This window comes from Protomyctophum parallelum (genome assembly GCF_964188405.1).
Source record: "Protomyctophum parallelum genome assembly, chromosome: 6".
NCBI classification, from domain to species: Eukaryota; Metazoa; Chordata; class Actinopteri; order Myctophiformes; family Myctophidae; genus Protomyctophum; species Protomyctophum parallelum.
The window spans coordinates 21,874,523-21,898,665 of NC_139701.1; the positions used below are offsets into that span (position 1 = coordinate 21,874,523).

At 42.5% G+C, this 24,143-nt stretch overlaps 2 protein-coding genes across 3 annotated transcripts in view; both read right to left on the minus strand.

Moving 5' to 3' along the window:
• Positions 1 to 651: 651 nt before the first annotated feature.
• gpr17 (G protein-coupled receptor 17) lies at positions 652 to 8,382 on the minus strand. 2 transcript variants are annotated; one of them, XM_083767445.1, is made up of 2 exons: positions 8,178 to 8,382; positions 652 to 3,460 (listed from the first exon to the last, which is right to left on the minus strand). In XM_083767445.1, the coding sequence occupies exon 2, from the start codon at positions 3,446 to 3,448 to the stop codon at positions 2,429 to 2,431; it is 1,020 nt and encodes a 339-aa protein (XP_083623571.1). In that variant the 5' UTR covers positions 3,449 to 3,460; positions 8,178 to 8,382; the 3' UTR covers positions 652 to 2,428. The 2 variants fall into 2 exon arrangements, with proteins under 2 accessions (XP_083623571.1, XP_083623572.1); XM_083767446.1 differs by having other exon boundaries at positions 8,174 to 8,382.
• A 1,525-nt stretch (positions 8,383 to 9,907) lies between these two features.
• The window catches only part of myo7ba (myosin VIIBa), a 39,837-nt gene continuing 25,601 nt past the window's right edge, over positions 9,908 to 24,143 (minus strand). The window contains exons 25-44 of the mRNA XM_083766352.1: positions 23,761 to 23,934; positions 23,136 to 23,363; positions 22,417 to 22,584; positions 21,017 to 21,134; positions 19,116 to 19,254; positions 18,796 to 18,959; positions 18,410 to 18,591; positions 17,944 to 18,059; positions 17,308 to 17,473; positions 16,292 to 16,434; positions 14,616 to 14,771; positions 14,057 to 14,162; positions 13,479 to 13,589; positions 13,275 to 13,362; positions 12,984 to 13,093; positions 11,838 to 12,023; positions 10,841 to 10,957; positions 10,522 to 10,605; positions 10,187 to 10,306; positions 9,908 to 10,073 (exon numbers count right to left, since the gene is read on the minus strand). Of these exons, the coding sequence (XP_083622478.1) occupies positions 9,987 to 10,073; positions 10,187 to 10,306; positions 10,522 to 10,605; positions 10,841 to 10,957; positions 11,838 to 12,023; positions 12,984 to 13,093; positions 13,275 to 13,362; positions 13,479 to 13,589; positions 14,057 to 14,162; positions 14,616 to 14,771; positions 16,292 to 16,434; positions 17,308 to 17,473; positions 17,944 to 18,059; positions 18,410 to 18,591; positions 18,796 to 18,959; positions 19,116 to 19,254; positions 21,017 to 21,134; positions 22,417 to 22,584; positions 23,136 to 23,363; positions 23,761 to 23,934 (2,763 nt within the window). The 3' untranslated portion in view covers positions 9,908 to 9,986. The remainder of the gene's footprint in view (positions 10,074 to 10,186; positions 10,307 to 10,521; positions 10,606 to 10,840; positions 10,958 to 11,837; positions 12,024 to 12,983; positions 13,094 to 13,274; positions 13,363 to 13,478; positions 13,590 to 14,056; positions 14,163 to 14,615; positions 14,772 to 16,291; positions 16,435 to 17,307; positions 17,474 to 17,943; positions 18,060 to 18,409; positions 18,592 to 18,795; positions 18,960 to 19,115; positions 19,255 to 21,016; positions 21,135 to 22,416; positions 22,585 to 23,135; positions 23,364 to 23,760; positions 23,935 to 24,143) is intronic.

Consider the following 24,143-nt stretch of genomic DNA (forward strand, 5'->3'; position numbering starts at 1 on the left):
TTCCTGTTAGCAGGGCGAAAGCAGTAAAAGGAAGCTGTTACCAACACAGCACTCAACTTCCTCATTTGAGTGGTTTGAGAGGAGGGCCCCACTGCCTGCCACTGTTACTGTAGGGCTACTACTGTAGCACACAGCCACGCACAGACCTTTATCACACAGTTATAATGATTAACCAAGATGTCCAAAAATCCAAACTAGAAGTTCCCAATTGCCGTAGACCACTCAGGACTGACCAATAAAAAGAGGTAATGTCTTTTAATGCAGCATTTCTTGTGGGGGGGGGGGGGAGTATGGCAGGCTTACTATGTGAAAGAGGAAGTGAGAAAAGGGGGGTGGCACAGCTCTTAACTGTATGTTAAGAGCTGCAATTACTTTTTCCAATTAATTTATTCAAAATTATAGGAACTTCCCTTGACCCTGTGGGCTGTAAGCCATAGAAATAAATATATAACTAGTGCAATCACTTTGATTTAACACTTTATACCACTTTCTATCTGACATCCCTATTTTGGACATTATAGGCGAGATGTTTTTAACATTAAAATAAATTCTACATTTTCAGAAATAGCAAAAATAGATGAGATCTACAAGATGAGCTTGTGACATTTTGGCTATTTATTGTACAATAGAGTAGAGTATAGCATGCTGTATGGGAGAAACCACCTAACTCCAAAATGTACATTTTTCAAGAAATGAAAAAACATCCAGCTCAAGTGGACTGGTTTTTGTCGAAGCTCTTTTTAATACTTTTCATTGGTTCAATATATTTAACAAAGTTAAGAAAGTTTGGCAGATAGTTTGAGGATCCAATGGAGTTTTTGCAGAAGCACCAATATTTACTCCAGTCAACCCACTACAGTTAGTCAATATACATACAGTAAGGTCCTCAAAAGCAAATGGTCTGACCAGGCCCAATTCATCAAAAGCATTTATAAAGTTTAGTGCATCTTTGTCCTGTTGGCGTAGAAGAAAGCCACCACTGAAATACTTTTTGTTCAAATCAAATGATTGTATATGAATTATAAGAGTTTAGGTTGCGTTTGAAGTATACTCATAGGACATACAAAGTTAAGAATGGTTTGTCATGTTAATGTGATGGACAGGAAATCTTGCTCAAATAAGAACAAGCCGCAATCTGAGTCACATGACATGCAAAATAAAGTTGGTGCTGTGACAAAGCAATGCAGCCAAGGAGGTTTCCATCCTGTTCCTGTGTCTTAAACAGGGGTTACCACTTTCTCTCTCACACACACACACACACACACACACACCCTCATGCAGGCTTCAAAGCAGAGATAGTGTAATGACCTCACCAATTACAAAAAACTGCTGCTATACTCAAAACATTTCATATACTGTAGACGTGCATTTCTTGTAAAGACTGTATACTATGCTGTGCTGCATAAAAAAACATTTTATTATCACAAGAGGGCATTAAATGAAAGGTAACTCAGAGATTATGTAATGATACAAAAGTTCTTCATTTACAACTTTAAGTCACAGACTCTAATATAGCTGCTGCTGTTTCCTTCATTCTATTTAATTGTAGTCAACCTTTGCTTACTAGTTGAATTATTGACTAATACGTTTTTGATACAGTAGTGCAATAACATAACATAACCATGACAAATTTAACAAATGCATAGAATAGATTCTTAAAGAAAATATATACATTCTTACAACTAGACAGACAAACATCAAAAGATTTGTCAAGCAGAAACCAAATGAATATACTGCCTTCTCGCTGCAGTCCTTGGTCAACTTATAAAGAATTACACTTTGATATGTTAAGCCACAAGTTATAAAATGTATATTCATGTAACTTTTGTCCTTTAAAGAAAGTTACAAAAGGAAACCAGATGAAAGAGTTGCGACTATTAGTTACACTGTTACAATAACATACACAGATATTTGGCATACACTTACAAAATAATTATAGCATAACACATTGAAAGTATACAAAATATGAACACATGGTTACATAGTAAAATCAGTGTCCCAATGTAATTGTTTTCATGTGCAACTCTGATAGAGAACCATTTGGTTACATTTGTTCACTATGAGAGTTAAATCAACACTATGGATTGCATTGTGTGTGATGACAAATAACAACCCAGTGTCAGCATGAAATATACTATATTGTTATGAAGCATTTCTAAGCTGTTGGTTTGCAGAGTGAAGCTTACAGGGACTTATAGAATGTTTCGGCGAGGCAGTAACACGATCCGATTTAATTAGCACGTGAAACCAGCTTTTATGTTCAGCATAACCTAATAACCATCAAGGCTTTTACAGCTTTTGCAGGGACACTGCACTGATACAGTTCTATAAGTTCACCAGACATGTCCCTGTTTTAGCCTACCAAAGCCATGAAAGCGGCAGTATTTAAAGAAAGTCCCAAATGACTTGAATAAAAAAAGGCCCCACCTCAAAACTCGGACTTGGCGCTTAACGAGCTCTCGCGTGTTCCCTTTAACTCTCCGCTGGTGGCTGCAGAGAGCCCACCGTTATTTCTGCAGAAGAGACGCATCATGGTGCCACGGAACTTCTCTGCCCCGAAAAGGTAGACCAGTGGGTCCATGGCCCCGTTCAGACACGTGAGGGAGGAGGCAAGGCGGTTGGCCAGGCTGAGACCCCTGCGAGCCTGGCAGGAGATGTCGGGGTGGTTGTAGCCCAGGATGAAGATGGCTCTGATGGCGTGATAAGGCAGGAAGCACACCACGTAGATGAGCATGACCAGGCCAATGGTTCGCAGGGCCCTCATCTTGAGGGCCGGCTCCAGCCTGGAGCCTTTCCGCAGGCTGTGGATGATGAGCAGGTAGCAGGACAGGGTGACCAGGAATGGCGGGGTGAACGCAACACCCAGTGAGACGAGCGCGCGCCGTGAGGCCTTCTCCCTGTACAGCTGCAGGCACACCGTCACGCCGTCCACTTCTGCGGTCTGGTGAGTGACCAACAGGGGCGCCATGGCCACGGTGACCAGGGCCCACAGACAGAAGCTGGCGATGTGCGCGTAGCGGGCACGGCGGACCTTAAGAGACCTGACCGCATGCACCACGGCAAGGTAGCGGTCCCCTGCCACACAGGCCAAGAAGTACAGGCTGGCATACATGTTGACATAGAAGAGGAAACCAGCCAACCTGCATGGCACCTCGCCAAAGGGCCAGTGGCCCCCGGTGAGGTGGTAGGTGGCCCTCAGAGGCAGGATGATCACATAGGACAGGTCGGCGACAGCTAGATGCAGCAGGAAGACGTTGGCGGGTGAGGAGGTACCTCTCTGGCGAGAAAAGATCCACAGCGCCAGGCTGTTCCCATTTAGCGCCAGGAGGAACACCAGGACGTAGTAGCCTCCAAACAGCATGTTCTCCACAACGTCATCCCCCGCCAAACACGCCTCTGAGGAGCCGTTGGACAGCAGGATGGGGCCTTCTAACGTAGTGGACTCCATTCTCTTGGAAAGCTGAGGAGATAAAAAAAGACAGCTAGATAAATTAATAAGGTCTGATTTATGCATGGGTTGCGCGCACCAAAAACAGCTGATACAAGTCCACAACAAGTCGCACTGTGACATTGTGAGCTTGTTGATTTGCTATTTTCGATGAGCACCAACCAAGTATAAATCAGGCATAAGTTATACATAAGTTTATGCAGATTCAGTAGCCAGTTCATTATTTGCTTTAATGAATGAATTGTGAATTAAATATTGTTACAGAACAAACATGTTTTAAGGTCACTGGTGAAACACGCTGAAATCAGGAAATCATACTTCTCTATCCGCCCACACCATTCTACACACACACACACACACACACACACACACACACACACACACAGATAAGGACAAGATGCGGGCAATTTGGTTGTAGACACTTCTAGACACTAACTCAACTGGTCCATACAAGCCTACATGTACCGTACCTGGCTAAACACTAGCTCATCTGGTCTTATACCAGCCTTGATTTATTAAGTTATTAAACAGAAATGTAAACACTAAACAGCACAGAGTACAGTCAAACACCTACAGTATATAGTCTAAAAGGATAGTGGTCTTGTTTCCATTCAGGTCCTAATGAGCCTATACCCTCAGAGGCAGCAGAGTGTCCTGTCCAACCAATGTTAGAAAGTGGTTTGACTCCCCATGTCACATTTAGTTCAAGGCCATGTGTAAACGCCCCCGTGTATTGTGTGTAGCTATCCATCTGTGACATGCAGTAGCCAGGGTTGGGAAGGTTACTCCCCAATTGATTCCTCCCCACACACATTTCTGTGTTGTCACTGCTGTACTACTGACTCACCAGTGAGGAGCCCCACCGGGAGGACGCCGAGCGTCCATCCTTCTCCTCCCACCCAACACTCCCTGCTGACAGGTGTCTGTGTAGGATTACGTACAGTGACTATCACCCTCCCCGGCCCCTGACCGTCTTCCCTCCCCCGAACACGGGCCAATTGTGTTTTTTTTTTTGTAGATGCTTGACAATGGCGGATGCACCACAGTGGAATAGAACCCATAACCTCCGTGGTGCTGGGCAGGCACCCAAGCGGCTGGGAAGGTTAACTTTGAAATGTAATTTGTTGTAGTAATATAATGCTTTTGAATTGAATTTTTTAATTTAAACCAGGATATTGTATATGAACTCCATACAAACTATGTCCTAGACCTAGTATAACCATAGAGTATAAAGAAGGATAGAGACTGATCTGGCACGAAGCTCCGCCCCCTCCGCTATTCATGTCAGTGGAAGTTGCTCAGTGGTGTTTTGAAGCACCCGGAAGGGACCGTCTCAAAAAGTCTACTTCCGCATTGGACCACCAAATTTTGGTGGTCCAATGTGGAAGTGCAACCGAGCACTCAATGTTAAAGCCCAGCTGCACGGGGTTTCCTCGTCATGAATCCACGGGTCCGCCTGCAGTCCTTCCTCTTACCACTAGGGCCCAGTGCTTCAACGTTGGAGCGCCTCACTGGCCCCTTGAGTATAACACATACTGTAGTCACAGCGTACTCAAATTTGTTTGTTTACTGTCAAGAATGTTTTACTTAAAGCTCTTCAGCATAACACCAGTGAAGGTTGTGAAAACAAAGAGGCGGGCATTCTGAGGATACAACGTTATCTTGCATCGTTGATAATGCTGCCTGCCTGCTTCCCTGACCTTTACCCGCAAGATGCTAAAATGTGATACAGTAGTAGTACAGCCTGGAAAGGTTTTTTGATTTCACAATTATGGTGGTTTTTACACTGTCAAGAGACATTTTAGTAGTAGGCCTACCTGTTTTTGAACCCTTTAAACCCTATATACTTCAATGGCCGGGGGCCCTCAGGGCTCTATACTTGGCTGAAATAGCCAATCTATGAGATCACAACGGGATGCTAGGATCCATGTGGATCCTTTGTAATTGTAACTGAGATTAGTTATATTTATTTTGTTATTTAATTACGTAACTCCTTGCATGTATTACATACTTCCCAACCCTGGCAGTGAGTACTGTAAATACTGTAGCGGCCTATGTGAAAAGCAAGAGAGTAAGGAAGTATCATTTTTCTCCAGCTTTTCTAAAACAATGCAGGTTAGCATGATTTTTACTGAATAACGAACTCCATTCCATTGAATTACAGGAAATAACACCAATAGTGTTATGAAAGGCACTCACTCCCACTATTTCAGCATTCTGGATAGGCTTACGTTTATCCATCCAACTAGGACAGCCATGTGACTGTGCAACACGTCCCCAAAGTGTCCCTGCACAAGAATAATCCTCAAGTTTAACCTTTTGGCACACATTTTCTTGCAGTTATTCAGACCAATCATTTGATTACTCTTCGCCCCTCCTTGAACAATCCCATCATAAATATTTGTTTAAAGCATAAGAAATCCTCACACACCCAGAACTAAATTCCCTCCCACTCAGCAGTGTCCCTGAAAGGCCCCATCCGTCCAGCTGCACCACTTCTCAAACACTCAATTCTCTTTCTAATTTCGCAATTCTATTTCTGTCTCTACCCCAACAACTAAGCAACCAACAACTCCATAATACATTCAGATAATCACAGTAGGCAAATGGCCTTACTGGACCTCAAATCTCAACATGTTCTGTACCAAAGCAGACAAAAGTAAAAATCTGTTAAATGTGTGGAAAGCAGCCTGGATCAGACTAGAAAAAGTGCTCCTCGGAGCACAGGTCTCCACTAGGTCAGGTAGGTTCTGGTAGCCTCCTGATGGTGCTATAAGAATAGGCCAATGTGAAAAGGCTGCCATTTCTTATGCCTTTCACAGCAATTAGACGCTGCAATCGTGATTTAAGGCATTTTGTTCCAAAAATGTGTTTAGCAACAATCTAAATGCTGGTGGCCCTATAACAGGCCGAAGTGAAAAGGGTGGGATTTCGCACAGTGCTGCAAACTTTGGAAGCCAATGTTAACCAATTAGGGTGGAATATGAAATGAAATCCGTCTTGTTCACATGACAGAGATACTGTGTACCAATTTGCATGATTTGACATAATCTGAAGGAGTAATATGAAACAATGTGTTTTACAAAAGTCTGCCTCCTGGTGGTGCTATAAAAGGCAAGTCAAAGGAATTCCTTGTCTAGGGTCTAGCGTGCAAAGTTTTACGCGGATCAGTGCAGTTATAGGTAAAAATGCTAATCAGCCAGGTATAGTGCTATTTTGACATCAGCCTAGTGGGAATGTGCGTGCAAGATTTATTTCACGTACACTGCATTCATGAATTGAGGCATTTTGTTCAAAATGGACAAATCCTGCAAACTTTGAAAGCCAATCTTAGCCAATCGGGATGGAATATGGAAAATGGAACAGATCCGTGTTGATCACATGACTATAGAGATACTGTGTACCGATTTGCGTATGGATAACATCTGTAGGAGTAATATACAAAAATGTGTTGTGAAAATGTGGATTGTCATTCTAACTGCATACGTTTTGTACTGCATTTGTCTCTTCCACAGCAACTGCACAATAAATGTAACTTATCACAGATCGTAAACAGACTGTCTGTAGGAAGATCATTAAATCAAGAGGAGATATGTGACAGGACAAAATGTGTTTTTCCACAGACAATGAACATACAAAACATTCAATGCCCATTGCCCACTTAATTCAACAAACGCTGCTAGGCCCATTGTAGGCCCTGACCCCCCTCCATACAAAATCTGTGGAAACAATTGACAGGAGGATGAAAACATCCGTTATCTGCCTGAGCCACAGCACCGTCTCATCAGCACACTGTCCAGAGGCCGGTGTCCCTAAAGGAGCCCGCCAGATGTACCAGCACCACTTGTGCACATCGTGTGTGTGTGTGTGGGGGGGGGGGGGGGGGGGGGGCACGCAAAGTGGAGCTGTGGGACTCACAAGGAAGGTCAGTTCTCAGCCAGAGACCTGACTCCTGGCCATTGGCATTAAGGAGCACAAGTCCTGGAAAGAAAAGCTCGCCGTCTCCTCAGGGACAACAGACCGGGGGCAGCACACTTGAATGCAAAAGCTCACACGAATACCAAGCCACCCCACCCCGCCCCACCGGGCTTAATCCTGAAGAGACAAATGCCTTCATCACAGTGATCTGGGTTAGACTAATCTGTACAGGCATTCTCTTGTAAAGAGTGACAAAGAGGATTGCTCGCGTCTTGGTGTTGGGCTTTTCAGAGATTATTGAAAGTAGCTCATTGTGAGCAAATATGCAGCGCACTCTGCTGCTGTTCAGCCCAGCAATTTTAAACATTCTCACAGAAACACTGACACGCAGGTGCAACCAAGCCAGTGTGTGATTTAGTAATGACACTGAAATAGCACTGTTCTCTATCAATACAAATTCACCCATCCATCATCAAATTCATCCATCTACCCTTGAATTAGAAGATGACAGTGTATGCTTTGTGAAATTATCTGAAATCTAGAGGCAGGCATTTTGGGGGGGCAAGTTTTATGATGACAATGAAAAATGTATGATTAAATGAAAGAAAAATTTATCAAAAACTATGCTAGATTCTGATGCTGAATAATTGTATTGGGTACAAATAATGTGCGTAATAAGCACTTTTTTTAGCAGTTCAGAATAGTTTTGCTTCACCAAAACTTACTGTTCATCTATATACAAGACAAGTTGTCACAAAACAAGTAAACACGTTTACTTTATAAAGAATACAAAAAAGAAAGACTTACCCACCTCTGCAGAGCTTTTGAGTGCTTGAAGGTTACTGTAGGTTTCCTAAAGGAGGAGTGCTTCAGTGGCTGCTGCAGACGGAGCAACAATTGGTGGAAGAGCAGAGGGCTGTGCAGCCGTCCCTGAGCGATGCAAAGTGAAGGCTGGGAGTAGTGTGAACTGTGTGGCGCTCTGACAGGAGGAATGCTGTCCTATCACCCCCTTTACTCTCTGTCAAGATGTTCCCGGGAATGAGACTGAAGCTCTTTTTGTGTCTCAACAAATTTGATAACAGAAAAAGGGACTCCCGATGGGAGTCTTTTCGTTTGAACCTTGACCCCGCCCTTTTCTTCTCCATCACTGCTCCTCAGAGAACCACTTGTGCGCTCAACAATAGCCCCGAGTCAGACTAAGTGGCGCATTTCAGCAGCGGGGAAAAGAATGGCATGCCTCAGTCGCAATGAGTCGTCGGGTATGAGTCCATGGAAACGGGGCTTGGCGGTGTACCGAACAAATGCTCTTAACATGAAGACCCCCAGACTCTCCTCCTCCCCCATCACTTGATACAAGACTGGTAGTTAATTGAGCAGTTTATGACTAAACGTCTCAGAGATGATCCTTTAGAGACGTTCTGCTCACAAAGTTCCAAAGAGGGCCCCCGTGCCCCCTTAGGAGAACTAGAGAAAAACAAGGGGAAGGGGGGGGGGGGGGGGGGGGACTTGATGGAAAGAGAGGCCCTTGTTGGTCTCTTGCCTCCTGGGGGCATCTTGAATTGGAATTCCCAAAATAATCAGCCACATAGCCATGAGACAGATGTGGGGGGTGTGTGTGTGTGTGTGTGTGTGTGTGTGTGTGTGTCTGTGCGCATGCGTGTGTGTGTGTGTGTGTGTCTGTGTGCGCGTGTGTGTGTGGGGAGAGTGTCAGACAGAGGATAATATTTCTTTCATACGTGGAGGACTGGAGGTCCCAGCTGTGTGTTTTGGACACTTCTTTCTTGTCTCTCCCCCGCGGGGTGATACATCGATATGCAAATAGTAATCTGTAGCCGTTCAATGGAGCCACTATGCAGGCAGAGCTGTGGAGATCACACTGCTCTGTTAATCTATTGCCAGCTACTAATTGGGATGGGCCCCCACTTTTGTTACGCCTGAGTTATGCTCAGTTGCTCGTGGGTGTTGCGCACCGACATCTACACCCTCAATCAGCCACATAGCCATGGGCTGCGACGCGTTGTGAGCCTGTAGATCGGCTCATTTCCATCAGGCTTTATGCTTCTTGTCTGATTTGTGCATTTCATCGCCCCACAGCATGGTGTGGTGTGACCGCCTGTCATCATAGATAAATGTTATTCACATCCAACTGATATGAAGGTTGATTAAAAAGAATCCCCATCTGCTGAAGATTTTGATCAACAAGCGAAGGTCTAACTAACCAAACAATCAGAGTTCTCCAAAATTAATCAACTCAGAAAAGGCTTTATTTGTCAGATTCAGCATTGGCAGCAAAAGAAAAAAAACCATGTTTCAACAATTAAATCCTCATTAAATACAGTAATCATGTATAAATCTCCATTTTCCAAAGAATATTAACCTGTTTCTTTGTTTTAAGTCCGGGACACATCTTTTTGAGAATTTATTTAATTTAGATGCCTTATGTGCATATAAGTAAAAATTAAAAATAATACCAAAATGGTTATGTACGTATCTGTGCAGCAGTGAGTTGCTTGCCGTTTCTGCAGACCTCCATTCGGAGTGATGCGAGGTTGGAGGCACGCTCGCGAGGCTACAAAAGCAGAAGGGTGCCTGACAGTGATTACACTGTTTAATCTGAGATTCAAATGTTGGCGCGCTGGGCCCCAGATTTCCTCTCCTTGAGGAACATGTTGACATAGGATGTTATGAGGTCATCCATCTTATAGCCCTTTTAAAATGAAGAGACGGGGAAATTAAGAAGATAAATTAACATAAATGTACAGACCAAAACTAAATTCAAACCCTGCTTGACAGATTCAGTATAAAATGACAATTGCTTACCAGTGACGTTTCGCAGAGGAATTTGTTCCCTTGGACTAAATTGCCCACCGTCATATGGAAGTATGTGCTGCCACTGCACCAGTTAGCAATGCGGTTGAAGGGGTGAGTGGCCAACACCTCCTGCAGGAAAAAAAGAAGCTGTGCATAAATCCTTCACTTTTTAATAGATATATAAAATAAATTCTCCCAATTAGTCATGAATCAAATGCCATTCTTCATTACTTAGGAATTTGACCCCTGCTTCACCCCTGATGCTTAGGAGCCATGCATCATTTCTGTATACTCAATGAAAACATATCCAGTAAGATATTAAATAGAATATGGGAAGCTCTTACCTTGGTCTTAGGGTGGATGACTGTGAATCCTTGCTTGCCAATAGAGATTCGTACAATGTCGGGGAACTTAGGATCTGAAGTTTGCTGCAGAGGAAGAAAATAATTCGCCATAAAGGTTTATATATGAGAGAGAGAGGTATAAAGAGACTGATGCACTCATCTTAGTCCTTGTGCCTTATTAATACACATTGTGTCTTGCACTGGGAATAGCAGATCTACAAGTTCACAACGTGTCATGCTGTGATGCGTATTGAGCTTGTAGATCTGCTATTTATGGTACAAGACACTGGTGCACAACGAAATATAAATCAAGCCTTACCTTCACTTGGAAGAATGCGCAGCCAAACGTTGGCCACCGACAAACCACCTTCAAAAATGTGACCATGGTTTCCTCAACCGTCATGTCAGGCTGTTTGTTATAAGCGGCAACGATGTTCTGGAAATTAATATAGAAATGAGGTCACAAATTATATTCTGGAAATAAATATAGAAACATTAGTATTCAACATCCGCTTTTGAGGTAGTGTATAATGTTCTCATCTCATAAAGAGCATTTTTTATTACTTTGAGTGAACTTCTGACCAGTAGCCTATTACAGTGCAGTCATTGATTGGAGCCATAAAACAAAGAAAGGAAAGTTGCTGTTGTTCATATATGCAAATCAAGGGATCCTGCTGAATTTAAAATTCATCAGGCGGACAAAACAAGCCTTAACCCCGATTCATACTTAGTCACACAATGCTGCCACGCGTAGAAAATAGCAGTCCTACAAACTGCCAATGCATCGCGCAACTGGGTATACAATTGGCTTATAGAGCTCGACTCTGATCAATGGCAAAATGGGGGATGTGTAGTGCTGTCTACAAAGCAAAGCAGTTTGCAGCGCCCTTTGATTTGATTTAATATTGGCAAAATAACTATTATAACTATTTTAAATGTTTTTTCTAAATAGTAAACAATGGCAAATAAGTTTTGGGATAAGGGTTGAGGGGTGGCGCAAGATATAGACCCCATCATGTCTGCTGGGGTCATAGACGTCTTTACCTTCTTCCACTCGTTCTCAGACATGGCCTTCAGCTGGTCGCTGGGGACCAGCTCCTTCAGTATCTTACCTTCTTCCACTCGTTCTCAGACATGGCCTTCAGCTGGTCGCTGGGGACCAGCTCCTTCAGTATCTTACCTTCTTCCACTCGTTCTCAGACATGGCCTTCAGCTGGTCGCTGGGGACCAGCTCCTTCAGTATCTTACCTTCTTCCACTCGTTCTCAGACATGGCCTTCATCTGGTCGCTGGGGACCAGCTCCTTCAGTATCTTACCTTCTTCCACTCGTTCTCAGACATGGCCTTCAGCTGGTCACTGGGGACCAGCTCCTTCAGTATCTTGGGAATCATGACAAGCTGGTTCTTGTCATTGTTGAACCTGATCCTAAAGAGCAAGGCTCCCAGTTTGACCATGTCCTCCTTGGAGCACATGTGATAGCCTGTTAGGTACTTGGGCAGTTCCTGGTGAACACAGTGTGAGATGAAGAAATAACTTAGAGCAAGGATTCATAACTCTCAGAGTTACAGACCTGTATAAGGGTCCATTTGGTACCCCCTCGAGGAACCCTGAAAATCAATCTAAATATCTGTTTACTGTTCAGAAATATTACCAATTTAAACATATTACAGCACAAAAATACACAACATAAGGTTCAAATATCATCTGTTAGTCCTGTTAGAACTCAGTGAACCAACTGTCTCCATTCCTGTTAATAACTTTTGTTGTTATGGCTATCCATTTGTTTAAGTTTGGATCATGCATTCAGAATCATCACTGCAGTGACAGTACAAAAGTGGGTGAAATTCATTTTGTGCATAGTTCCCATCGTGTCATTTTTCCCAAGAAATACAGGAAGGGAAGAAAGGGGGTGGGGTTAAGGAGATCAAGGTAGGAAAGAAGAAAGTTTGAATGCTATTACCACAAAAGTACAAGTAAAGGGTTTCAGATCATTTAGAAGCTTGTCTTACAAACAGTGCATCTGTTGGTTTTCTCTTATCTTAATTACAGGCTGTACAGCCATACAACCAAAGGGTCTCTTTTCCACAAAGACATGTACCCATAGTACCTGAGATAATATATATATATATATATATATATAGGTAGGGCCGGGCCTTCATTTTCGGGCCTGTTGTTTTCGAAAACTGGAGGTATCCGTCCTATCAAATAATCCCGCTGCGCGCCCAGGACGGAGATTAATCAAAAGTTACGTCTTTAATCATAATTATCATAACGGAGCGCAGCAGTCTACATCGCGATCCCGTCGCTTGTCGCGTTAGAAGTAATCATACTTCCCGTTGTTGTCGATCCCCTCGGGGGTGTTTTGGCTACATCTAGCTACTTCAAAAATGGTGTGGAGAAAACTTGAAATAGGCCCTGAAGCTGCAAATCACTGGGCGCCCTGATAATGTGACTGAGTGTACCTGAGGGTAATGGAAGATTAGATCAGCCTCCAGATCTCTTCCAGGGAAAACATTCAACCATAGCTTCCTCATGAAGTGTACTTGGTATGAAGTCGTGCTTACTGCCACCCCTGCGGACACACACACACACACACACACACACGCACACACACACGCACACACACACGCACACACACACACACGCACACGCACACACAAATATACAGTATGCACAAAGACGTTTGTTAAAGGTCAGCGCAAAGAGCCATGCTGAGTAACAATGGCACCCCAGTTAGATAATTCTAATCTCACCATCTTTACCCCTCTTGGCTCTCTGGGACCAGTCAGTGATCTGCCTCAGACTATCAAAGAAGTAGTCTGGATCATTCAGACTCAGAACCTACAAAGGGCACAATGGGAAAACTGTTTACAACCATTGGCATTAACATTACGATCTAGCTCCAGGGCTATGAACGTCTTGAATCACAAGATGCTGACAGTTAACGGCCGGGTGACCTTGTCTGTTTTGACAAAGATGCTGTAGCCGTCCGCTGAAATCAGATTGAGTTTCCTGCTGATGGTCTGGATGAGATCTCTGATCCTGGTGCTGGTGGTCACCTCGAAGACCTGAGGTGGGACACGATACCATAAAAACCATCAAAACAAGAAATGTTGTTAAAACTCGAAACCGTTAATAGGATACAGACTTGTTTGTTCATGTAACAGGGATCTCCCTAGCTCTTTAGTAAACTCAGGAGAGAACACATACAGGATATGGGATAAATGAGTACAACTGGAAGTGAAAACAAACAAGGAGCAGACAAAATTGGAACTGGAAGAGTAAAATTGAAGCTGATAAATTATCATCGTGGGGTTATATCTCCTGATTGGATTAAATTGGTATTCCAATTTAAAACAAAACCTGTTCCTGAATAAACACTATACTATGTGATTACTACCCAAATAAAGAGCTTTAACTATTGAACAAAAATGTTTATTAATGTATTTTTATCACTTATACCACGCTGTCAGAAGTGTGAAAGGGGGTCAACTGTCTTTATATATAGAGTGATTTCATGACCTTGTGACTGTACCTCATCTGTCTCGTTGGGGAAGTAGACTTTGTGGAAGATCTGGGTGCTGTTCTGTTTGATGGCGTCCACCTCCACCTGGTGTGGCGGCAGTTTCCTGGGCTCCATCCTAACCCGAGACGCCACAGTTTTAGATACATCATAGAATTAACGTGATCGAAAAGGTATCGGCAGAAGCTTAGATTATTAATGCCTATCCTTATTACATAAACAATAACAAAGAGAAACAAACAAAAGACAACAGTAAACAACAAACGCAAAACAAATGCATAATGTGCATAATTAGATCCCTAGTCTTTCAATCCTACATTTGTCACATTAACATGTTAATCAAGCATCATTCAATTTTGTATTTTTCCAATAGCGCCTGTATGCACCTGAATTTCTCAAAATTACTTTTAGCGCAAAACTTGACAGCCGTGGTGCTTTGGCGAGACTGGCAGGCGTCAACCCACCCACTGATGTTGTGGAGACACCTCTCACATGATGCACCGCTCTGAAAGTAATGGCTGTGTATGCAGCAGAGCTTGGTGACACAATAGGACTCTGTTGCTTTGTATACCTCAGCGAGCCTTGCAGCCGCTGCAGGCAGTCGGAGGCCAGGGGCTCTCGGCGGCGTGACTCCAGGAAGCGCTGAGTGTGCTTGAGAAGCGACTGGCTTGGCGGGAAGAGTCCACAACACAGCCACAACAGCTGCCAGCCCAGTTCCATGCTGAATCTGTGGAGGGACGGACATATATTCAACATGTGTGTGATTAATGTGTATGTTAATGAGCTGGAGTAGTAGATAGATGGAGTCTTCATAGTTCATACTGAATGAATAGTGTGTGTGTGTGTGTGTGTGTGTGTGTGTGTGTGTGTGTGTGTGTGTGTGTGTGTGTGTGTGTGTGTCCTCCCGTGCCTGTTATAACTTGCTCCCCTGTTGTCCCTCTCAACCTTTTGTACAACTGTCTCTACACTACAGTAAACATAAATAATTGAAGGGGAGGGGGGGGGGGGGGGGTGGCCGGGTGAGACCATGTGTCTTTCCAATGTGCACTACAGTCTGCTACCAAATCCAGTGTTATAGTCAATTACAAAGTCCATGTCCAAGCCAGCCAATGGGCCAGCAACAGTAGCTTACATGGTACATGAGAAAATAAATGTACCGTTCCAAACTACATATTTTCCATTACATAAAAATACATGATTTCACATTATATTGGTGTTCGGATAATAACAGTTTACAGATAATACCAGTTACCATAAGTTAATTATTGTAGTATCCTCTAGAATAATTATATTACACATTAGCTGAACTCTCTGAATTGAGAAAAGACAGTTAAAGTTAAGATCACTTTTCAATTAGAGCAAAGTGTGTTTAACTTCTCTTTGAGTTGTGAGTGACATGGCCTGGAAACAGTGAGTGCCAAATACGTTTTCCTCCACAGTGATTTTCCAACCCAAGACCACTTCCTCAACATACAAGAGGTCCAATCATATTACAATCATGTTACATTTACTCCATGTAACAATGACCGAAGATAATAGGAATATTTTGAGTGAACTATACTATTGACAGTGAGTGTATCACATAGTGCCAGCGTACCGGTTGTTATTGACAGTGAGTGTATCACATAGTGCCAGCGTACCGGTTGTTATTGACAGTGAGTGTATCACATAGTGCCAGCGTACCGGTTGTTATTGACAGTGAGTGTATCACATAGTGCCAGCGTACCAGTTGTTATTGACAGTGAGTGTATCACATAGTGCCAGCGTTGAGTGAACTACTATTGACAGTGAGTGTAGTGAGTGTATCACATAGTGCCAGCGTTGAGTGAACTACTATTGACAGTGAGTGTATCACAGTCAGAGATGGGCAGTATTTGAAATACATGTATTTGAAATACGTATTTGAAATACTTTTTTGTATTTTGTAATTTGTATTTCGCTGAGATGGAAGAAATGAGATGTATTTTGTATTTAAATACATTTTTTGACCCAGTATTTGTATTTTGTATCAAAATACATTTTCAATATATTTTGCCCATCAGAGATGGGCAGTATTTGAAATACATGTATTTGAAATACGTATTTGAAATACTTTTTTGTATTTTGTAATTTGTATTTCGATCGGGATGGAAGATGTATTTTGTATTTTGTATTTAGATACATTTTTTGACCCAGTATTTGTATTTTGTATCAAAATAAATTTTCAATGTATTTTGCCCATCTCTGATCACAGTGCCAGCGACTTACCGGTTGTTATTGCTGCTCATCTGCTTAATGATCTGGCAGTAGATCTCGTCTCTGAGCATTTTATCCTGAGTGGCGGGCCCAAAGATCTGGTCTGTGAGTTCCAGAGAGCTCTGCAGCTGCTTGGTGGGGTAATCTCCCATATACTTCAGCATTGGTACACAGCAGTCACGGAAGAACAACTATTCTGACTTTGTAAGCATTGCACAATAATTTAAATCATATATGATTATTAAAGGTATATTCAGTGATTTCACTTAATTCAAATATCACTTATTTTTTTGTTTTGTTGTGATAATCCTCTACTATAGAGTGTGCTGACCATATAAGGAGTTCCTCCCTGTCCCCAGTTAACCCCTGGGGGTCAAAAAACCTTATATTTAGTTTTTGGCTCTCTATCCTGATTGGATGAAAGGCTTAGGTCCCAGCCAAAAACGAAGGTTTTTTGAGTGAAATCACTGAATATACCTTTAAATATGAGAAATAAATAAATTAAATAATTTACGTAGCAGACCTACAGTACCATTTAAAAGTGTATTTTACATACACACACTTTAATTGTACTGTATGTCTACTAAGTAAATTATTCCATTTTATATTAAATAATATAATAGGACTACTGTACATATAACACAGACCTGACAGATTGCCATGTTCAATTCCAAATCCATATGCATGTGTATAAGTCTTAAGTTTATCACCAGAAATGACCCCCCCCACCCCCTCAACATCTTTCTTTCTTATTTCTACTCATATATATGTTATGATATGATTATTGTTCGTCTCTAAATGACTCCTCACTCGATTAATTGAATACACAGGACCTTAACGGAAACCAGCCCTGCGGCCTTGTTTGGGTTATCCTTTTAGCCACCGTTTCTTAAACCTATGTTCTATCTCCTGACCTGGCTACAACCAACTCCTGCTATGGGCCTTCTTACCTGCGCATCCCAGTCTGTTGCTGCACCATCTCTGTTTCCCTACAGCACTATGTTGATGCTTTAGTAAAATGTTCATATGCAGAGGATATCAGTGAAGGCCAGACAGGCTTTGTGAGTTAGATCCGAGTTGGTCTGTAGTCTCTTGAGCAGTGGCTGTCGGAGCGGCTCTCTGGAGTGAAGCCACAGCTTCTCAGGAGCTGCGTTCTTGGAAATCACCTGTCTATTCACATCCTTAGTGGGCTGCCTGTTGTTGGGTCAGACCACAAGACACAGAGACATCCATACACTATAGCCTAGATGACTTCATTATAAACTGTACAAAGTTATAAAATGACATGCAGCAAACCAGGGTCTCGCTTGTCAGCCATGTCAGGCATTCGAGCATATGTGGTATGCTAACCACTCGGCTATCAGGTCGCCCCAGCGCTTTAAAAATTAAACATTTGTGGACAGACAGACAGACAAGCCTGAGGAAGGAAGGTCGCAAGACAGAAACGTTTGTTATTCATCTAAATAAAAACTTGAACCAGCAAGTGACAGTGTGCAGGCCTCCCTCCTCCTACACATGGACACTAGACAGACAGACAGACAGAAATGACTAGGGCTCACATTTCATGTGGGGGCTGTGATAATTTTGCTCTGGCAAAATGACAAACTTGATATGAATGATCCAGCATTTCCATTTGGAAAAACAGAGGTAATCTATCTAGGTACCTGAAGTTCTCGAGTGAGAACTCTTGTAACGTAACGGGGGCCACTCTCTCCATGGTGCCCGTCTGGGAGGTATGTATGATGTTCTTCCTCTGGTCAGGAGACAGGTTGATCAGGCACTGAAACAGAGAGGCACATACCATATTTAACCACTTACATACTACTGTATGTACTTCATTCATTGACTTGGGTCTCTCAGCGGTCTATCCTTGACCGTTACCTTTGTTCCCTCCACATGAAATCTCTTCACCAATAAGAGAGGATCTACAAGCTCACAACGTGTAATGTATTGTGAGCTTGTAGATCGGCTATTTTTGGCTAATGTTCGCCAAATTCTCACATATTTTCGCGGATTTTTTTGCCCAGGATATCAAGTGGATATCTTGCTTCTGCTTTTTCCTATTCACTCACACACACAGTTATTCTTCTACAAATAGCTAAGTTACGCCGCAGAAACATCTGTACGTACCATGACTTCCTTGGTGGGTTTGCTGAGGGTGGGCAGGACTAAAATGGCCTCGCTGGGTATGGCACCTATCTTCCCTGTGCGGTCGTTTTTGCCCTTTATCCAGCCTCGTTCGGGGGAATATTCATCATCTTTAATGAGGATGATGAGATCTGCTTTCTTGCAGCGCAGGAACGTGGGGTCGTCTGCAGAGACAGAAAAACAAGACGACCAATGAATCTCAGAGAGCGGCCAGCGCGGCTCTAACAAAACATACAAAGATAATGGATTCAGCTGTGTAAGCCATGTGAGAGCAAAAACATGTATCATATTAATTAAAGTATATGTCCTCCCGGTATAAATACATTATAAATCCCCAATCCCCTTCGGTGCTTCTCCGGTGGTCTGACCTTGCCTGCTGACTTCCTTTAAGGCCACAGCGTACTGGGAGCGCTCTCTCAGCCCGCACAGGAACATGTGCACCAACTCGGCCAGGCCCTCGGCCATGGCCCCGCCAAGGATGAAGTCACCTTTCAGAGTCAGGAGGGAGACACTCTGGGCAAAGGCTTTCTCCCTGGCCAGTGAGCAGAGATATTATTAACCCTGTTATATTAGTGCTTCATCACACAACGTGCCGCACGACGGTGTCACGTATAGATGTACTATTACCGGTATATAATCAGGTATAATATGCTACAATATCCTCACATGCAGTAGCAACGTTTTCAACGTTTTCCCGTACCTCATGGTGTTGACCCCAGTGACTTCTGGGTAGGAGAGCTCCAGCAGTCTCCTCTCTCTCTCGTCCAGGAATGTGATACCAGTCCAGTTAATGGCCGCAATGAATTTGTTTTGGGGGAGAGGAGGACCTGTTAAATAAATATCCGTGGAGTAAACAAGACCCAATAAGCCATGACTCATGGGGGAAACAGGAGATGTATTCCTGTTAATATAAGAGTTCCCTTCCTGTATGTATCCTTTAAGGCAGCCCAGAGGGGAAACCTGATTGCAACATAAATGCCTCATAAAGGCCCAGTCATCCACCCACGGCTGAGGGGCTCTATCTTTATACTCTGGACTGAATGTGTCAGCTGAACATTAGGCCTGAGGGGTGGGGAAGCTTTAATTAATTATTGTCTCTGAAGGGACCGTAGTGTGGGTGTATGCAAGCTGTATCATCACTTGTCATTACTTTTAGGACAATGATGAAATATAAAGACCAAACGGTGTGTATTATTGCTGTTGGAAAGGTGGTGCTGAAATTGGATGGTTGGTAATGCTTAGCATGCCATCAGGGTCAGGGACAAATCTGAACAAATACAAAGGCCGTATGATATACGGCATTTGTGGTTATAGTATTCAGAGGGTGTACACAAATTACAGAAGTTTCAGCATTGCTTTCTATATTAAAATGTTTTATTATCTCAGTTGCTCCAGTATTAAATTGTATTTAACCCGGAATGTGAACACCCATATAACATTAAGAGCCTTTCAACACTTTGATCTTCCTTTGTTAGTAGATAAGTCATGTACTAATGTATAATCAGAATTACACAGGACCATAGTTTAATGACCTTAGTTATACATCATATAATTTGACAGTCATTAAGGCAATTTGACTTGGGCCTAATAGAAGTGCTTATGGGAACCCTGCCACAAACTTACAACAGCACTTTACTCTGGATTGATACTCTCTGACTGCATTTTATGGCACGGCTGACTTATTTATATTAAATTAAAATAGCTCGGTTCACACTGCTTTATAAGATGTAGATAACCGTCACCTACATTGTTAGAGGTCTTGTATAAGTTTTTATACAAAGTATACAAATATTTATAATGTTATCTTGAAAAATTACCAGATAATCTAATCATTTCTAACACTAACCTGAAAGCTTTGTAACCTCAAATAACCTGCTTTCACACTGCTTTTTAAGATGTAGATGTTATGTAATGTTATCTTGAAAAATGACCAGATAATCTAATAATTGTCTCCACCAGGCCGAAGGCATGTGGGGAGAGTATGTTTTGCACTCCGTCCGTCCGTGTGTCCGTCCGTGTGTCCGTGTGTCCGTGTGTCCGTGTGTCCGTGTGTCCGTGAACAGCTAATCTCGGCCACCGTTAACCCGGTCGATGCCATATTTTGCACACACACTCCCTGGATGCCAACCATGAACCTCTGCCCCAAACTTTCCAGAACGGCCTGTTATAGCGCCACCAGGAGGCCGCTTTGTGCAAAACAAGTTTTTGCACAGTACACCTACAGATTTTGTCCAAACATCACGCAAATTGGTACACAGTCTCTCTAGAGCCATTCAACGAAACGGGTCTTTCAGATTTATCAGACTCCATCCTGATTGGTTAAGATTGGCTTCCAAAGTTCACAGGAGTGCTCAGTTTCAAACAAAATGCTGCAAATCATGAACACATCGCGTGATTTCCGTGAAATTGTGCACCCACATTCCCACTAGGCCGAGGACGAAATGCCACATGAACAATTTCAACTCAGCCTCAAGGTGGCGCTATAACTGGCCGAAAAGTGCTTTTACCTCTAACTGCACGGATCTGTGGATAACCTGGTGGAGACCTGTGCCCGGAAGGGCACTTTTTCTAGTTTCTAATGACACTAACCTGAAAGCTTTGTAACCTCAAAGAACCGAGAGAAGAACATGGGCCACTTCTGACGAGTGTAGTCAACAACCTCTGCCTTCACAGACGAAGCCTTCTGCTTTGAACTGACATATGAACCCTTGTGTGAGGTAACAAACACAAAGAAACAATACATTAGTTTAGTTTTGCTTTTCTAGAAGATGCTGGACACGTATTGGTATGACCTACACAGTCATTAACCACAGGAACCCTAGCATCCCTATTCTAGGCATGTCTTGGCAAACATTCAGCGAAAATATTCGATCTATAAGCTCACAAATGCATTATTTGCAATATTTTCAACAAAGATTTGGTGTAGAGGGGAAGAAAGTAGAGGATAGACCCCCTGTGGGACAACTAAGTTTAAGGTGTAACTGGTGTGGAGGATTTCTGAGAAGTAAACATGTAATAATATCCCATATAAAAGTAACTCTTCTCCATTAGCTGCATTCTATGATTCTGCCTAAAGGAAGTAACCTTTGGACTTTGGGACTGCTTCTCTTTAGTGAGGATTCACATGATTGTTGTTTATTATGTCATCTATTTGACTTCCGCATACTGTTCTAAGTCTAGTTCTAAGTAGTGACTGTTTCTTCAGCTCTTTATCTGATCTAATCAATCAACAGACACTCATGTGACATGTCAGTTTCCTAGTTATAGTTGTGGGCAGGTATACAACTGTGAATTGTTGTTGTTCAATGAGCCAGATTGGGTTTCCATTGCATTGACATGTCATGTAAGTTTTGGCTCCGATCAAGTGTGTCTGTGGATGAAAAGTATTAACAAGAGCTTGCGACTAAATAATAACTGCAGTTACTACACTGTACATATCTGTGAATGTGAAAACTACAACCTTTATTTACGTTTTTAACTTTTACTCTCAGTGGTCACTATATTGTCCTAATTCTCTGTTTACCTTTACCTTGACGTCAGAAAAATATGAATCAGGTTCATGTAATAGTTACGGTTCTTGCCCATAAAAAGCATTGTGGGAATTAATCAACAGTTTGATAGGTTCCCACTTAAAACTATATACTTCGTTGACTGGGGTCCCACAGGGGTCTATACTTGGTCTCCTCCTTTTATCCCTCTATGCCAAATTTGTTTGCCAAAAATAAGTTCACAATGTTCACAATGTTCACAATGCATCACATTGTGAGCTTGTAGACCCGGTATTTTGGGCTAATGTTCGCCTATTTTGGCTGACTGTTCACCAATTCTTGCCAGATGTTTGCCTATTATGCTGGATCCCCTCGAAAACGAGATGATACATCTCAAGGGGGATATCCTTTTCTCAATAAAGGTTCATATATATATTATGACTAGCCCAGAATAGGGATTGGGGTTCAGGTGGTTAAAGTGTGTTCATCCATGTAACTGACCTGAGCATGTGCGGTGCTGACCATCTGCAGCCATTTGGCCTCAGACTTGGCGTCCAGCAGAGAGGTGCTGATGCACTCTTGAACGACCGCTTTCACGTTTTCTGGGCCGCCGTCTGAACCGTGTTGGACGTACAAGTGTTTTGCAGCGAGCTCAATAAGATCATCCTCCTGTGTGACAGAGGCAGTGGTGGAAAGTGAGAAGTGACCAAGTACATTCACTCAAGTACTGTACTTAAGTACACTCAACTTGTGAGGCGCTTTTACTTTATTTTAGCATTTTCAATGTTCAATACTATACTTACAAGTTACTTAGGTGTTTGAAAAAATATATATATATAAATAAAAAAATAAATAAATAAATAAATAAATAAATAAATAAATAAATAAATAAATAAATAAATAAATAAATAAATAAATAAATAAATAAATAAATAAATAAATAAATATAATAGTAATAATAATATTTGAATGCTAATACTTTTGTAGTTTTTTACTCATGTAAAAGTTGGTATACAGGTCTTTTACTAACAGTATTTTTAATATTTTGGTATTGCGACTACTTCTTCCACCACTGGACAGAGGAACATTGAAAAACAGTTACCCTCAAAGAGGTTGACAGACACCTCCAGTGAATTGCATTGGCTGGAAATGAATAAAATGTCTCAATATGTACAAACTAGCCATATAGTGACGGCCTGAACACACACGCTCCCTCCCACCTTTTCACTCCGGTACTCTCCAAACTTGAGCCCACGTATGATCTGCTTGTAGATGAGGTCTGTGCTGATGCTGTCCTCTTTGCAGTCGTGCCAGGGGGTGAAGATCTCCTTGCGGTAATATAGACGCCAGGGAGCGTGTTGCTCCTGCCCACCTCTCCTCTTCACCTCCTGCTCACACTGGGAGATGGCATCCATCACATGCTCCCGACCGCTGCCCAGAGCCCACACCTTCATAGGAAGACGAGGGAGAAAAATGGTTAAACCACTGCAGTGGTTCTCAATGTGGGGTCTGAGGACCCCCGGGGGTCCTTGAGGCTGATCCAGGGTGTCCCGAGCAAAAGGAGGAACAGTTTAAGCACGTTAAACCCTATTTTGTTTAAGAAATGTATGGACGTTTTTGACAAATTTTGAATCATTTAGATACAAATCTTCTCTTAGTTATGGCCATCCCTGACACATAATATTTTCAGTTGGGGGTCCGTGGCCAAGTACATACAGTAACAATGTGGGGTCCTTGACATGAAAATGTAATGGGCTCAATGACACCTGTTCATTCCTTTTTGTTGTGAGATGCGAGGCCAATGGTGATTTTATTTTATTCATGCCTATGGCTACGGTTGCTTACCTTTTCATACAATGCCACGTAAAGGGAAAAGCCAAAGTTGTCTTTGAGTTTGACCTTCTGAGAGAGAACCTGGGAGATTTCTCTGGAGGTGGACGCAGAGTCAGCAGGCAAGCTGATCGTGCGGCCATCCATTAGAGTCACAGACAGAGTCATGGGTTTCTTGGTCTTGGTTGCCTGACATGAATCAGTAAGAAACATCATTAAATATATACACGGTAAGGTTGCTACAAGGGATGCAACAGCTGTTAATCAAACTAATTGATTTAATCAATTATATAAAAAAGAAACAATTTTGATAATATAATGGATACAAATAAATACTGAAAATAGCATGTTACAAGCTCACAACATGTCACGATGCAATGCATTGTGAGCTTGTAGAT

What these genes read in the sequence shown, in the direction of transcription:
- gpr17 (XM_083767445.1), bottom strand. Translation starts at nt 3,448, where the DNA reads ATGGAGTCCACTACGTTAGAAGGCCCCATCCTGCTGTCCAACGGCTCC.